The 17,840-nt window shown below is 39.8% G+C and overlaps 1 protein-coding gene across 1 annotated transcript in view; it reads left to right on the plus strand.

Moving 5' to 3' along the window:
- Positions 1 to 17,840, plus strand: part of GUCY1A2 (guanylate cyclase 1 soluble subunit alpha 2) — a 177,476-nt gene that overhangs the window by 19,016 nt on the left and 140,620 nt on the right. Inside the window, exon 2 of the mRNA XM_049778553.1 lies at positions 12,683 to 12,744. Within this exon, the coding sequence (XP_049634510.1) occupies positions 12,683 to 12,744 (62 nt within the window). The remainder of the gene's footprint in view (positions 1 to 12,682; positions 12,745 to 17,840) is intronic.

Below are 17,840 nucleotides of genomic sequence, written 5' to 3' on the forward strand. Positions count from 1 at the left end.
CTCGAATGAACAATTAACACACAGGTATCCAGTTACACTGACATAGTGATGGGATGATGTGTCATCTTTTTGGGGAAGAGACTGTGGTGCTGGGATTAGACCCAGGGCTTCAGGCATGTGAGGCCTGCTTACATTTTTGACAAGAGATAAATCAGGTTAATGGCATTGATTGGTACAGTAATTACAAATAAATATCTCCTCGGGACTTAGAATTGTCAGAAGTATTTTACTATGTTATCCCTAAAGACAATTCTTTTCCAAAGAGTGCACATTCATCAGTCACTTTAAATATGACTCATTAAGAATACTGCCTTAAATAATAACAAAATAGAAATGTTTAAATATGGTTTTAAAAATGAACATTAAATAAGGTGTTCAGCTATTGTGTCTTATGAATCAAGTCTAGTTTTGTTTACCTGATAGCATCTTCAAACCCTAAAATGACAGTATATTATTTTGCTTTTCTGGTGTAACTGATAGAAATGAAAGCAAGGCTACATCAAAGTAAAGTATATCAAAAAAGTGTTTGCCTTACATGGCTGGGGAGAGTACAGGGGAGGTCACTTGCCTTGTAGGTGGCTGACTTGAGTCTCCTGAGCACCCCCAGGAGTGATTCCTGAGTGCAAAGCCAGGAGTAAGCCTGGAGCATCAATCACCAGGTGTGACCCTAAAATGAAAGAAAACAAAAAAAATTTTCACTCTAAGAACTGGGTGCAGAAAGGAGGTAAGGTGATATGCATTATGCATGATACCCCTTTATTAACCATATTTCAGACCAGTATTTAAAAGGGAGAAAAGGAGAGAGAGAGATAGAGAGAGAAAGAGAGAGAGATAGAGAGAGACCTATTAAAGAAGCAGGCAGGAGAAGAAAGAAGGCAGGGGGAGGTGAAAGGCGGGAGGAACAGTGACATTGGTGGTGAAAAAATTATGCCCTGGTGAAGGGTGCTGGACATTGTATGACCGAAAGGAAGAAGAAAAGCTTTTGCCTTAGCATTCATAAAAAAAAAACTATGATTTACACTCAGTTATCTCTGTGCTAAATCTCTCCTTCTTTTCCCTATTTCTATCGCTCTTGATTCTTCTATCTACAGCCCTTAATGTCAAAGTCTGCTAGGAATCTCTCAGGCCAGACATACTGGACACGGTCTGTTTTAAATACCATATTTTTTGTACCATAAGACCCCCCTCCCCAAGGGTATCTTATGGAGCAAATGCCGTCTGGATCTAAAGCCTGAGCATAAGGGAGGAGAGCGTCTAAAAACTATGTGCATCTTATAGTCAGGTGCATTTTATAGAGCGAAAAGTATGGTACTTTCTCACATCCAATGAGTCCTTGAAAAGTGTCTCCCTTCATTTGACGTATCTGCACAGTGGATTGAGGATTGGGGTGGGGTGCGCTGTAGGTAGCTCGGTGCTCCCTCCTCAGAGCAGAGCTGGGTCTGGGCTGGCACATCTCTGGTGTGTGTCCTTTAGACCCAGCCTTGTGTAGCCTGAGACCCATCACGTCCCCCTGCCCTCACACAGAGTTTTGGGCCTGGCTGGGCAAGTCTCCTTGAATGCCCCTGACCCCAACTCTGAGTGACCATATGGAAGATACTCCCCTCAAAAATAGAAAAAGAGATTTTTGGGGCAGGGTGGTGCTGTGTGACTCCTGCTTTTTTTTTTCTGAAAAGGAAATGTGGGCACTTCTGTCAGCCATGTGTGAACCAAGTCAGCCAGACTTGGTTTCTAAACGATTCTCACCTTCTTACTGAGAGCCACATTGATGAGAAAGATGCCTGCAAGCATGTTTTTCCTTCAGTCTCACCCTGGAGTCAAGGATTGTCCTGTCCTGGCATAGTTTAAATAAAAAACATCTGTATTTTTGAGACATAGTTTCTACAGTCTGGGTGTTTTCCTGGGCATTGAAGACAGAAGGAAATAGGGGATTTGAGCTAGAGCCACGGGACCATTTTCTCAATGGCAATGCAAGGACTCACGTTGGCAATGGGGCCAGAGACTGTGGGAAGAAGAGCCACTCTCCATGCAGAACCCTCAATGGCCTCGGAACACTTTGAACTCTCAGAATGTCAGTTGTTTCAGCTGTGGAACGTGGGCAGTGATATCTGGGACTTTGGGAGTTGTGACTCTGTAATGAGATGAAGGAAAAGCAGGTGATTTGTCAACTGTGAAGCGTTCCACCAACTGAAGGTGCTGCTACTCCAGAGTTTGTGGAAAACATCAGAAATTTTTAGATGGCTTAAAGGTCTTCATGCCTGAAAACAGGAAAAGAACTAACTACATAATCCATTTAGATCTGTTTTATTGAGGGGAATCATATTTTCAGCTAAAATTAGTATCGATGGTTTTAGGTCTTGTCTCAAATGAAAATTTGATGGCTCTCTTGGGAAAGGCATTAAAATACCGAAGGGAAGGCACTTGGAAAATAGATGGACTTCGTATAGAAGACTTAATTATCATATTGATCATATGTGGGGTCTAGTCACTTCATAATTCCATTGATAATAACTACCGTGCACTAATTAGAACATGCTTCTATGTAGGCCCAGGCTATCAGTTTGAATTCCTCCTTGGGCCAATTAGCAACTTGCAGAGTCCCTCACCTTGGACTCTGGGGAAGCAGATACACTCAGGGACAGTCCAGGGGAGCAGGATCTGTGCCCCCACTCTGGGGGAGGCTCCACATAATGTAACACTTGCTTTGAGCTTGTTCTTTTCGTACAGGCATTCTAAACTTCTTTATTCGATGAGCTCTTCTCACCTCAAACCTTTTTAAGTGATCCTGGGTATATAGATGTAAAAAAAGGTTTACAAATCAGGCATTTAATCAAAGAAAGTTTAAAACGACTCCACAGTCAATTATGGGAACCTAAATGGGATTATGGTTCACAGTTTAAAAATTTACAAAATGTGGGCCGGAGCTGTGGCACAGAGATAGGGCATTTGCCTTGCATGGAGCTGACCCAGGATGGAGCTCGGTTCGATCCCTGGCATCGCCTATGGTTCCTGCAAGTCAAGAATGATTTCTGAGTGCATAGACAGGAGTAAGCCCCGAGTGTCACTGGGTGTGGTCTAAAAACCAAAAAATGTAAAATAAAATAAAAAATTTACAAAATGTATGACTTCACTTTTTATTTTTGGGGGGACTTTGAGCAACTTCAGGTTCTGCTCAGGAATCACTTCTGGTAGTACTGGGCAGGAGCAGCTCATGTAGGGATGGGCATGTCGGTGTCCTGCTGATATGACCTATTGCTCTTCATTTCTGCTTTTTCCAATCATGTCGAGTACCAATTTTGTGTAGAACATTTCTGATTTCTTAGTCTCCTGAAAAGTGCTACAATCTTTCCTCTCTTTCCTTCTTCTCCTTTCTCCACTTCCTCCTCCTCCTCCTCCTTCAAGCTTTGCAGAGTTTCGCTTTAAAATGACCCCGAGGACTAAGATTTTCTTGTAAGTATTTTCCAGATGGGAACATGGAGGTATTTTTTTCCCAAGATATTTTTACTTACAGGTGAAGAGACTTTGGCTAATTTTACAAAAAGGTCAGTAGAAAAACTGACCTCGAAATGCAGAGGTCCTGACTGAAAGTGCTATATTTAATTTGCAGTCCTTTTTGCTTTTTTGTGTGTAGTAAATCAAGTCAGAGGCTGGGAAAATGAATAGTATATGTCTGAATATTTAGCGAGATTGATGACTACTTTTATGTCTCTTTAGAAGTAGTTAGGCTGGTTGAAGTGAATCTTTTGTCTGTTACTGGGTGTTCAGGGCTTGGGAACTAAATGGGAAGTGGACCTGGGTCAGCTGCCTGCAATTGCTGTCTGCCTACTGTACTATCTGATCTCTTCAGTAACATTTTACTCTAAATAATTTTGTTAATCATTACCAATCATATAATTTTATCCACTCATGTTATAAGGCCTAAACTTAAAGATACCTCTATAACATGATTTAGATCAGGTTATTTGTGTTTTGTTGGTAGCTTTTGTTTTTGAGCTAGACTTGATGAGGGGGAGCTCAGGGGTTTTCTGCAATGAGGCTAGAGACCAGTGCTGGGGATCGAACTGGGGTTCTTGCAATCACAACCTGCCTTCTCTAACCCTAGTTTTGATCCACTTAGTGATGGAATTTGGCTGATCATCTTAAGAGAAATTAGTGAGCAGGAGGGTGCAAATATCAGATGCTCCTACCAATATGTGGCATTTTAAAAAAAGGTTAAAAAAGGAGCACAAAACAAACCTTTCTCTCCAAGGAATTAATAACATCTCTGTGGCCTTTGAGCACAGGTCTGTGGCTACCAGGAGGGAGTGAGCTGATTTCCACCACAGTGTGAGTATAAATACTGTTGCAACCATGTTACTTCAACTAGAAAACAAAAAACAAAAACAAAACATGCAAAAATAACCAACTCCCACACAGAACTTTTGTTGATGATAGTATCCTACAGAAAGAAGATATGCTTAGAGGAAGGCACCCCGTGTCTCTAATTTTAATTTGTTTTATTTTTTATTTTTGGACTACATCCGGTGATGCTCAGGGATTACTTCTGGCTATACACTCAGAAATTGCTCCTGGCTTGGGGGACCATATGGGTCACTGGGGGATCGAGCCGTGGTCTGTCCTGGGTTAGCTGTGTGCAAGGCAAATGTCCTATTGCTTCGTCATCACTCTGACCCCCTAACTTTGATTTTTTTTTTCCAGACCAGTGGGATAATAGCACCAGTTTGACTGTTTTCCTGAACTTGTGCATGCATTGGTTGGGATAACGAAGATTTAATAATGTGGGCTGGACAACAGATGAGTGGCTAAAAAACTGTGGCACATCTACATAATGTAATACCACGCAGCTATTAGGAAATATGAAGTCCTGAAATTTGCTTATACATGGACGGACATGGAGATTATTGTGCTGAGGAAAATGAGTCAGAGGAAGAGGGATAGACATAGACTAGGCTCACTCATCTGTGTGATATGAGAAAAATAAAAGACAGTATGGTAATAATATCCAGAGAAAATAGAGATGAGGGTCAGGACAACCCAGGAAGCCCGTGATATGAAGCTTGACACAAAGAGCAGAGTGCAGTTAGAGTAAGAAGGGTCTACTATGAAAGGGACATGCATGGCATCGCTTCATTAAAAGTAGTGAAAACCACAATGTCAAAAAGAAGAGAGAGACAGAAAGAGAGGGAGAAGTAAAGTGCCTGCCATAGTAGCAGGCAGAGAAGGGTAGGTGGGAGGGAAGAGGGCATAAGGGTGTGTGAGAGGGAGGTTGTTGACATTGTTGGTGGGAAATGCACTCTGGTGAAAGCTGTTGTCTATTACATGGCTGTAACTCAATCATGAACAACTTAACCTGTGGGGAAGAAACTGTAGTATGAACAACCTTGGTGTTTAAATTAAAAAAAAAAAGAGAGAGAAAGGTAAAAAAATGCAGCATGGAAAGTGACTTACCATATTTTAGCATTAAATACTTTATACAGTCTAACATGGATATTCAGGCTTCAGTTTGGGAATGGACTTGCCTGAGTTTCTACTCTGGTCTAGCCCATTTTTCTCCTGGGTAACAGAGGGCAAGTTAACGTTTCTGTGTCTCAGTTTTCTCGTCTGTAAAATAATCACAATTTCTTTATGGTATTGATGTGGAGATCAAAGGAATTAATGGGCTTTCATAGACTAAGTATGTCAACCATACTGGCCGTCGTATTGATGTGTGCAGGCCAGTACAAAATTTTATTAATTTCCAAGTGAATTATTTGGAAATACAAAAAGCAACTGTGGCCATTTATCTAACAAATTTATATTTTATTTTAAGTCATTAGTGACAACTAATAAATGGAGCTGGGCTAATTTTCCACTTATGTCTGAATGTCATAATATTTGGAAAAAGCAACTCTTTTTAGGACTGGAGTGATAGTACAGTGGTAGGGTGCTTGCCTTGTATATGGCTGACCAGGTGCAATCATTGGCATCATACACAGTCCCTCATCCTCATGCCCTTCCAGTAGTGATTCCTAGGCACAGAGCCAAGAGTAAGCTCTGAATACCACCTGGCATGCCCATATCAAAAAAAAAGAAAAAGAAAGAAAGAAGAAAGAAAGGAAGGAAGGAAGGAAGGAAGAAGGAAGGAGGAAGGAAGGAAGGAAGGAAGGAAGGAAGGAAGGAACTACTCTCAATGCTGACTTACTCAGGTAAAATATATAGTGTCATCGTGTTTGTAGCTTAAGTGAAAGCTTTTCAACCCTGAATGGACATTGAAGGCTAACTAGATCCTTCAGATCAGTTGAATTGGAAAAGTTAGGGGTGGTGCTCAGGGATTGGCATTTTTCAAAAAGCTCCCAAGGTGATTTTTTGTTTGCTTGTTTGTTTCAGCATATTTATAAAAACATAAAGAAAATTGAAAATAGAGTTGTAAATTACTGGCTTGGGGCACACATAGTTAAATCTATAGCCTTAGTTTCCAGTTTCTGATGTTGATATATGCAGTTTTCTCATATTTAAACAAAAATGATGATAGGGCTTTATGAGTGGCTTTTTTACAAGCAGACAGGCATAATTTCATTAACTCTGCAGCTTAGGGGGTTTAAAGTAGTGTTGTAAAGTTGCAGCGAGTTTACTTTTTTTAAACACATGAAATGCTGTACGTGCAAATAAAATAAAAAGTGCAGAAACAGAAACTCTCAAAGGAGAAGGATCTCCGGGTTTGCGGTAGAAAAGAAAACCCACTTTGGAGCCAGCCGTGGCTTGCAGTTTGATTTTGGGGCTACTTTATCTGAACTTTAGTTTTCTATCTATGAAGACTGACAGTGAGATTTTTCTTTACCATGACAATTTCCTTGTCTCTGTCTCTGTCTCTGTGTGTGTGCCTCTCTCTGTCTCTATCTCCGTTTCCCTCCATCACTGCCTCCTGCCTGATTCCCCACACCATCTGGTGCAGATATCCAGAGCAGGGACTGTGGGGCCCCTCAGGACCAGCTGCTGGGAAGCGACATCCTTTCTCTGGCTCTGTGGGACTGTGTCGGGCCTGACTGTTTGGCTCCCATGACCTTTCATGAGCATCGCTCACTTCTCTGGGGGTCAGTCGCTGCTGCCAAGGAGAGGGCGGCTGTTAATGAGACTCACTCCCATGATGGCTTCCTGCTGCCTCAGGACTGGCTCTTCTGACTGTGCAAAGCAGCCTGTGTGTGGTGACACAGACGGCTGGGCTGCTCTGGTTCTCTCACTCTCGCTCTTACTCATCCTCTTTCCCTCTCTCCTCATTTTCTCTCTCCCCTTTTCCCCCTCTCTCTCCCTCTCACACACTCTCTCTCCCTGTCCCCCTCTCTCTCCCTCTCCCCCTCTCCTCCTTTGTGTGGAATAGAGACTGGAGAAAACATCATCTAGACCTGATTCTGAGAAAAGCTGGGAAAAATCACAGGTTTCTTTGACTCTGTTCCTCCCACTCTCTTCCCCCTTCTATCAGCAGGTGGCTGTGGTTAGAATGTGCAGTTCTGTGTGAGGAAGGAAGCATACACTACTCTTGACTGGCACTAGATATTCTTTTACTACCCGTCTGGGCTCAGACCTTTGCCTTGCCTTGTGTTTTGAGGTCCTTTCCACTGCATGCCTGGATTTCAGCATTTCTTTAACTTGCAAGTTCTGTTTTGGTCATCCTCTCTGGACTGATCTGAAGGGCTCAGGAAAGACATTTGTGGATCTGATTACTATTGTTTTACCTTTTCTCTTGCTGCTGGAATAAACACTAATAGTAGTGGGGGCTCTTGTTTTTTTTTTTTTTTTGAGAGAACATCATACTTGTGGAATGGGTGTTATGATCTAATCTTGTGCTCTTTCTCTTGAAACTTCCAAGGAGAGGAAACATGACTTTTATCTGGGCATAGACATAACTGTTATTCTTTATCTAATATGAACTAGTTACCTCTTTATTTCAGTTAATGTCCATGAGAATATACTATTCAGAAGGATTCTTATTTCAGTGGGCAAGTCAAACTACTCAAGGCCATCTGTCACCTAAACTCCTGCACCCTAGGGTTGGAAAATTCTGGGATGGTGAGGTTGGGTCCCAGCCAGTGGTGCTCAGAGGTGACTCCTGGCTCTGTACTAGGGAATCACAACTGGTGGCTCTCAGAAGACCATATGTGGTGCTGGGCATTGAACTGAGTTGGTGGGGTGCTTGGCAAGTGCCTTAATCCTCAGGTCCTAGAACTGGATTTTGAACTCAGTTTGACATTTCACTTTTTTTTAAAATCATCTTTCTAAAGTCCTTTTAAGATTTAAGGACACGGATTCACTTATGGCACTATGAATTCTGAGACTTGTTCATGATAGTATTTCATGCATGTATGTCACACCTCAACACCACACCCTAAGGTGTCTTGTTGTTTAAGACAGTTGGGTGAGACTTTTGAGTAGATACAGGCCTGAATATGCAACCTGAGGTAGAGGAGAAAGGCCTGCCTGTCTTTAAAGCTCTGGCTTCTCCACTGTCTCCCCGGACTGGCATCTTTAGCCTGTGGGAAGAGATAGTAAGGAACTCTGCAACTCTTAAAGTAGATGTCGGTCCAAGGCCTGTGGCTTTGGTAGCCTGTGGGTCTTTAATTCATGCTTTTCATCCTGCGCAGTGAGCTCCTGGGGTTTGGTAAAGATGTTTCTCAGCAGCGGGGCCACAGGCAAAGCAACAAACTGTGGTCGCTGTGAGTGAGTTCATGTGAGGAAATGGTGGAAGAGTCGGGCCTATTGAAGTGGGCCCCAGCTAGCTCAAGTACAGATATTCTCTGCAGTCATTTCTTGTGATTGTGTGCTGGACTTTTCAAATGTGTCTAACATAAGAATATAAATGCCTCTCCAAGTGGAAGCTTTGTAGAATGTGTGCAAAGTGCTTTTTCCTTTTAATGTATCTGGGAACCATAATTTTTTCTCCTGTTGGGGAGTAAAAGTAATTGCTTCATAAAAGAAAAGCTCTTTTAAAAGCTTGGCTCCTTTAACATGTATTTTTTTAATGACTGGTAAATTCCTAGTAGAGGGGGAAAAATGTCCTTTCGTACAAATGAGGTCATTCTGGCCTTTGCACTCTGGTTCCAGCACTCTGTCCCAGGCTCTGAAACCAGAGGTTATTGGTAGGATAATCCCTCTGTGGAAATTCATTTCTTTGAAGGCATGTTGCCAAAGAGAAAGTTATCTGAGCTTAAAAACTACCAAGCCAGAGCAAGAGAAACCCCATTCCAGGGGTCTAAGCCAGTGACTGATACTGTCCTTTAGATTGGCCTTGGGCAGCCTCCATTTCCTCTGCTCCTCCTCTCCTCTTTTCCCTTCTCTTTCTCCTCTACCACCATCATCTCTCTTCACCATCATGTCCTCTCCTCCTTCTCCTCCTTCTCCTCCTCCTCCTATCACCATCTCTTTTCCTTCCCTTTCTTCTCTCATTTATTCTCTTCCTCTCCTCTCCCTATTTCTCCTCCTCCTTTTCTTCCTCTTTTTCTTCTCTTCCTTCTCATATCTTTCTCTCCTCTATCTATTCCTTATCTTTCTCCTCCTCCTTCTTCATTTCTCCTTCTATTCTCCCCAGGGTGGGTTACATCCAGTGGTGCTCAGGGCTTACTTCTGGCTCTGCTCAGGGGACTGACTATATCTGGTGCAGGAGATTGAGCCTATGTCAGCTGTGTGCAAAACCAGACACTACCTGTGGCTCTCTCTCTGGCCTCAGTTGCATGCTTTAAGATTCAATTTTCTTTTGCATGAGCATTGATGTATGTCTTTGTCCTCTAGGTCATCATTTTTCAACAAGACCATGTGAGCCAGCTGGGTATTCTAATGGGGCCATAGATTGAAATTGCATAAACAGGGACCCCCACACCAGACTGGGGACCAATTGTTGGAATGGGGTCATATGCTGCAATAAAGTTGGAAGAGGCCTTGAACAAAGGTCTATAAACATTGTTTTTCACTTTTCAGCAGTTACATTTCTTCTTGGTTCAAGAATGATGTTTAGTTTATAGATATACCCTTGTTTGCTTTTATTCTCTCTTCATGAGCAAAGACATCTGTGCTAGTTTGAGGCCTCGTGTTCATCTTTTGACCCTTTCATTTATATAATGAAAGCCAGTTCTTGAGGAAAGTCTCTCTGTTCTCTTCTCTTTGAACTCTTAGAGTTGAATCTCCCCTAAAGGTTATTTAGGAATTGGTTTGATCATAGTAAAGAATATTTCTAAGACTCTTGGTTTGGTCATAGAAAAGACTTGCCTTAGTGATAGGTAGAGTATCAACAACCCTTGTAAGTGAAATTCACTTTCCTTGGCCTCTAAAATAAGCATTTACTACCAAGGAGGATACTGAAGTTTAAAAGCATAGAAGATAAGCTTATTATTATTATTATTATTATTTTTTTTTTGGTTTTTGGGCCACATCCATTTGACTCTCAGGGGTTACTCCTGGCTATGTGCTCAGAAATCGCCCCTGGCTTGGGGGGACCATATGGGACGCCGGGGGATCGAACCGCGGTCGGTCCGTTCCTTGGCGTGCTTGTAAGGCAGACACCTTACCTCTAGCGCCACCTTCCCGGCCCCAAGCTTATTATTTTTATCTTGGATATTTTTAGTTAAAGAGGTGAACATGGAATTGGTTTGAGTTAACCTTTGCAACAGCCTTTGTGATCTTATTTAAACTGGAAAGGTGGGGTGGGGTGGGATGGAGGGAGATTTGGGACATTGGTGGTGGGAATGTTGCACTGGTGAAGGGGGGTGTCCTTTACATGACTGAAACCTAATCACAATCATATTTGTAGTCAAGATGTTTAAATAAAGAAAAATAAATAAAAAATTAAGAAAATAAATTATCTACTGGTAAGACAGTCACTTTGTAGGATGAGGAAAGAGAAAGAAGCTGACATTTATTAGCTGTTTTTAGATGCCAGTCCTGTGCTTGACCCATTCTGCACACCATCTCTTCAGACTGGTTTAGGCTGTCAAATTCCTTAGAGGGCAAACCCATCAGACCACAGACTAGCATCTGCTTCCCATCCTGAAGGGTCTGTGTCAGCTATTGCGTTCTCCTCACATTCATACATTGTTCTAACAGATTCTGTAAGTGGTTTGATTGCATCTTTCCTATTTGATGGACTTCAGGTTATCATTACTTTGAAATTAATTTTCTGGCCATTGAAAAATTTGTCTGCTCAAGTTGTTAATATAATTGATGTCCTGGTCTCTGCATAATTTTTAGAGCTCTGCAATGCCCGGTATATTGAAAAATTTATGGTATGTAAGATAAATAAGTCTAAGGATAATTTCTTGGTCTTTGATGAAAAACTGTATTTTCAACTATAAAGAAAAGACATATGACTTGGTACCATCAAGTTTTATCCTCATCTTCAGAAAAGCTGGTGATAACATTTGGTCATGAGCTGCTTAGGCCTTTGCTGCTGACAAATGTCTTGCTCAAAGCACAGGTGTCCCATTTAGAAGACTCCAGAAGTCTTGACTGACATTTTACTTGTCGTTGGGCAAGTGCGATTTGTTCTGAACTATGATTTGTTTTTGTCTAGTACCACCTTCATCTCTGTCCCCAAACCCAGGTTTATTGTTGATAGTAAGGAATATTTATTGAACAAACTGGTTCTAAAAATAACTGAAAATAATTATGTCAGGGAAGTGTTATCATACTTGAAAACTGAGAGACTGCTTACTATACTTAAAGCTGAGTGCCTCATATTCAGCACCTTTGGGGGAAAATGCATGCTAGAATTTAAAATTATAAATTATCCCACAAATGAGTGAGGTTATTCTAAGTATATCCTTTTCCCTCTGACTCATTTTACTCAGCATAATTATCTCCATGTCCTTCATGTATAAGAAAATTTCATGACTTCATTTTCCTACAGTTGCATAGTATTCCATTGTGTAGAAATAACACAATTTCTTTAGCCACTCATTTTTTGTCCAGCATCTGGGTTGTTTTCAGATTCTGGCTATTGTAAATAGTGCTGAAATGAACCTAATAGTGTAGAGGGCATTTTTGTATTGTGTTTTTCTGCTTCTTGGGTATAGTCATAGGGGTGGTATTAATGGATGGTAATAATATCCATAAACAGTAAGCATAAGGGGAAGGAGGTTCAGCCCAGGGTAGGAACAGCTTGCCACAAAGAGTGGTGAATGCTGGTAGAGTAGAGAAGAGTCTACTATGACAATGGTAGTTGAAACTGATCACTCTGGATAAGAACGTGAGAACTTGGTGCTGAAAGACAGAGAAAGAAAGAGAGAAAGAAAGAAAAAGAGCGAGAGAAGCAAATCACCTGTCCTAGACACAGGTGGGGGTGGAGGGTAGGAAAGGGGAGACATAGGTGATGGGAAGGGGACACTCATGAAGGATGGTGTACATTTTATGAATGAAACCCAATGATGAAACAATTTTGTAACCATGGTGCTTAAATAGAGCAATTAATTGAAAAAAGAAAGAAAGAAAGAAAGAAAGAAGAAAAACACAATAGCAGTACAGTTGCGAAAATGATCATATCTCCAGTGAAGTCAGTAATACAATGGCAGAAAATTTAATAAAAAAGTAAAATTATAAATTAATGGTGGGATTAATATATAGCAAACACACATGAAATAAATCAGAAGACACATATGTCTCTATGATACTTAGGATGGGAATGACAATAAATTGCTGACAATATATTATCCTTGTTATTCTGTAGCCTCAGACGATACAACAAACTCTCAAGAGGACCTTGCAGTATTATGAACATCAAGTTATAGGGTAAGTAGAAATGTATTTTGGTCATCATTCCAGCCATATAAAGATAATCATTGATATACCTCTATCTGTTGACTCTTTGTTTTTCTGCGTCCACTTCAACAGTATTTCATGGTAACTGAGCTCAGTTTGGCCCCTTGGATGATTTCCTTTGACTTATTTATGGTTTCCTTTTAAATTAAATTTCCTTTGGATATTGTTCTTTCTCCTTTTATTTTTCTTACCCTATTATTCCAGCCACTTAGTTTCAGTCTCATCATTTTGCCTCAGTACTATGACTGGGAGTTTAGAATTCCTCAGTGAAGATTAATCAAAATCACTCTAAGCTTCCCACAGTTCAGTGACGGGTGTTCAGTTAGTTACATTCTGCAGAGCTGGAGAGATGGACAGGGATTTACTCGACATGCCACAAACCACAGTTTGATCCCTGGCTCTCCATGGTTCCCTAGACATCACCTTCTTTGGCTAAGGATTGAGAGGCATCCAGGCTTCCTGAGCAGTGCTTGGGAAACTCCCTGCCCAAAGAATCACAAGCTACATAGTTTTTGCAATCATAGCATGATTGTTATCATGAGCATATCATGATCATGAGGTTGCTGTGATAAGTTAAATAGTAACAAGCCTTGAAGTAAAATAGCAGGAATTCAAGATTTCTCTCTCTCTCTCTCTTTATTTTTTTGGTTTTTGGGCCACACCCATTTGATGCTCAGGAGTTACTCCTGGCTAAGCGCTCAGAAATCGCCCCTGGCTTGGGAAGACCATATGGGACACTGGGGGATCCAATCGAGGTCCGTCCTACGCTAGCGCTTGCAAAGCAGACACCTTACTTCTAGCGCCACCTTCCCGGCCCTGGAATTCAAGATCTCACCAAAACACAGAACTTTAAAATAACTTGATCTTTCTTTATGAAGCATGATAATAATAACAACAGTAACTATAAGAAAGATTAGGTGTTATACTTATATCAGTTAAATAAAAAGTGTTTTGTTAACAGAAAATTACAAATGAATAGAATATAAAATATTCATTGCATCTGGCAGAAAACAATTGACAAATACAATAGTATAAAAATAACCTTTAAAAATTTTAATGTAGGAAAACCTTTTTGTTTGTTTTTGTTTTTTGGTCTGCACCTAGAAATGCTCAAGGGTTACTCCTGGCTCTGTTCTCAAGAACAACTCCTGACAGTGCTCAGGGTACCATCAGGGATACCAGGGATTGAACCCAGGTCTGCCGCATGCAAGAAAAATGTCCTCTCCACTCTACTATCTCTTATGCCCACAGGAGAACCTCTTAAAATCAAACTAACTAATATTAAAAGCAACGAATATTAAAAAATTAAAAATATTCTGTACCTGCTACAGTGGATTATCTTTGTAAAATTTTAAGAATATTTGAGAAGTTAAGATCGAAATTCTCGTACTTCTTGAAAGATTATTGGAAACCCTCTAACATTTATGGTTATTAATCATAGATCAGGAATCTATTTTTGCTTCTTAGGATATAGTCTGATTTCCCTCACAAAATAGAATGTGGCAAGTTAATCCAGTATCTAGCTCAATGCCATAGATTTTAAGTGTTTCATGATTATGTTGGCATTCAAATGGAATAACTTTGAAACTTTGTCATATCAATTTTCAAAAATGCAGCACTAGGAAAAAACATTTTTTAAACTCCTGAGATGATTTTTAGTTTGAGTGCATTAGTGATTTTAAATGGTTTATCCGAATGGAGATAAAGAACGTCAAATTAATCTCTTCCTACATTTAAAATAAAACCTCTCATTGGATTTTTCTGCATTAAAAGTATGGTGTTTGGATTAAATTAGCCAATGTACTTAGCAAGGTTTTGATTTGAGATATATACTACATATTTTTTCTCCTATGTCTATTAACATTATTATTTTTGGCAATGCCAGTAATCAAATGCAAATATTTTTCTAGAATTATAATTTCCCTCTATTTTGAAACAAAAATAAATGATGAAATATCTTCTTTGTTAACTCAACTATTTAAAAGGCAAATTGGAGTGGAAATCTTGTAAATGTGATAAAAACATAGCTTTATTACCATAATCAGCAGATATTTTTCTCTTTGATCTAAAAATTTGCCTGAACTCTTCTTTCTGTGTAGGCATAGTCTGTGATTGTTTTTTCTTCACTGCCTAAAAGGTCTTTTCCTAATTCTGTTTATTTCAGACAGTTTGAAGAAGACAGGTAGGAAATATTCCTCTTGATGATTGCCTGGTTCCAAATAGACCTATTAGTGTAATTTTGCTTGTGTGTTTGCTAACTTCTCATTACCTGAAGAGCCTGTTTACTACTTTCACTTGTTTTTGTCTTGCTGAAGATCAAAATGCAAAATCATGACCAGGTTTGCATTTCTTGTTGTGTTCCATGTTCTTTCAGCCTTGGATTCCTTGTCCAGCACACTCTTTTACCTTTTTAATTTTATCCTTCTGCTTATGTTTCTCCTTTCAAGTGCTGGAAATCGAGAGCATCTGTTATCGCTAACAGTTTGCTTAAAATGTCTTCACACCTATACATTACTCTTCTTAAAGGTTCACAGTTTAAGGCATTTTATCTTGCAACTGCAAAGGAGTATGTTGAAGGAATTCCATCTGATTGAGAATACATGCGTTCATGTTAGTTTCTAAATATTTTTTTTTTAGTTAAACTGTGATTTACAAAGTTACCAATAGTTAAGTTTAGGCACACAATATTTCAACACTATCACCAGTATCAGTCCCATCACCAGTGTTCCCATGCTCTGTCATCTACCCCCATGTCACTCTGACAGGCACATTACAAAGTTTGGTGGTAGCAGCTTAGACCTCATGTTTTCAGTGTCAAGTCTGTGCTTTGGATTTATAGTTAGGTCATATTATTTTTGCATGTTTCTGGGGAGGAAAGAGATGTTTTCCATACTTTACCTAAGGCTTGTGTGGAGATAATTGGAGATGTATAGCCCCTCTTTTCATTGAATTCAGCCTACACCCGTTTCTCTTCCCAACATCTATTTTTTTTCTGTCTCCAACTCCATACTTGGAGACCTGTTTTTATTTAGCAGATCTCTAGGATCATATAGTTCTGCTCCTTAACAGAGCAGGAGCCCATACACATTCTCAGGGGCTTTGTTAGTCTCCCAGCAGCCGACTTGAATGCAGGACGCAGCTGTTCCAAGGATCCAGCAGATGGAGCATGGGGGAGGAGTTGATGACGTACATCTCTTCCCAGAGTCACAGAAGAGCCTCTGTACCCGCAGAAACTTTATCTTTAGGTGTTTATCATTTCCCTTAACTCATCCATTTACTGGCTCACAGAAATCATTCGAAGAGGAACCAGTGCTAAAATAATGTATTCTGCAATGTTGATAGATAACATCGCTATAGGTGACCATTGCCTTCCACCAAGTAAGGTCAGACACATCTGACTTTTGTTCCTGTCCTTCAACATTGGATTTTCATCAAAGTAAAATGATTTTGAAGATGAAAGCACGCACCTTTCTTCTTATATTTTATTTTTGTGGTACATGTGGTAGTATGTTGGTGCCTCTTCTGGCTTGGAGTTTAGGGGTCACTCCCATCAATGCTCGGAGAACCCTGCAGTGCCAGTGGATTGAGCTGGGAGCTCCCACCTCTAACCCTCTGAGCATCCCAAATCCACTTTCATACTTTCCGCCAATAGTTCTCAGGTATTAATGTGCATGGGAGTCAGCTGACAACTATTATATTGTGGACTGTGGGGTTCAATCATGGAGCTTCTGTGACCATGTGTGTCTGGGGGTAGCCAAGTATTGACCTTTCTTGTCAGTTCTCTCAGAGAACATACATCATACAGCAAATATATGTGCTTCTAGGGAAGCACACTTTGACATCTCAGCATTGAACCACCAACTAGCTTCTTGTCATAGAACAAAATGCGATCTGCCCTCTTCTTACTTCTCTGGTTTCATTCTGTCCTCCACCCCCAATGCCATTCTCCCCTCCACTGGTTACCTGTTTTTAAGCTGTACCACATGTGTTCAGTCTCCAGTTCCATTTTCTGGACTGCTTTATCTCATATTTGTTCAAGGGTTATTTTTTAAGAATACTTTTATATTTCTGTTTAATATCCTATCTACCTCTTTCATCTAGCTTCTGTGATAGTACTCTTTTCTCTTTATAGTGTTTAACATTATTTCATAGCATCTTGTTTACTGTCTTATTTGGCATTTTATTTTGTTTATTTCCATTTTTCTGTGCCTTTATAAATGCCTGGTAGATAGCTGGATTTTCTGCCTTTCTGTGTAAAGGGAGGGGACGTGTGACAATTTGGATGAGTGAATTGCACAGTAGAAGTGTCACAAAGAGGTGTGGATAGTGAATTAAAGAATTAAATTATGATTGGGAGGGGTTGTAAAGCAAGGGACAAAAATATCTGCAGAGGCTATTATAATGTTAAGTACTACAGTTCTAGTGTCTGGGACCCCTTTATGTGTACCATTAATTATACTGATTTAGAAAATAAATAGCTTTTAAATTTATATTTAATCTTTGTCACTATATCAATTGATTTTGTGATAAATCTTGATTACTGTGTAAGGTCTACACATTCATCTTCACTTGTATGACAATAAAATAGCTTCTTTCTTCAATCTAATCAGAGAAAAGTAGCATTGAGAATAATCCTTACATTAGGCTTCTTTAATTCAAGCTTCATCTCTTAATGGATTTAGCTTTCCTGAGCAGTGTATGAAAAAAATGATAAGGAATAGAAGGCCTGGTAGTATATAGGTGGAATAAAATGATAAGGAATAGAAGGCCTGGTAGTATATAGATGGAATAAAATGATAAGGAATAGAAGGCCTGGTAGTATATAGGTAGAATAAGTTCACCATAGGAATTAAAAATATATTAATATTCAGGAAAATATGGTTTATAATGATATTTTAAGTGTAGTTTTAGCTAGATTATAGCCACAAAGTCTAATCATGATAGCATGAATAATTTCATTGAAATTAGTTTCCTAGAATATTTCACTTCTAATGATATATTAACATTATGCTCACTTAATATCTATGCAATTGTCAAAATATGAAGAGAACAGAAGGTTGACTATA

The sequence above is a fragment of the Suncus etruscus genome, chromosome 8 (genome assembly GCF_024139225.1).
Source record: "Suncus etruscus isolate mSunEtr1 chromosome 8, mSunEtr1.pri.cur, whole genome shotgun sequence".
NCBI classification, from domain to species: domain Eukaryota; kingdom Metazoa; phylum Chordata; class Mammalia; order Eulipotyphla; family Soricidae; genus Suncus; species Suncus etruscus.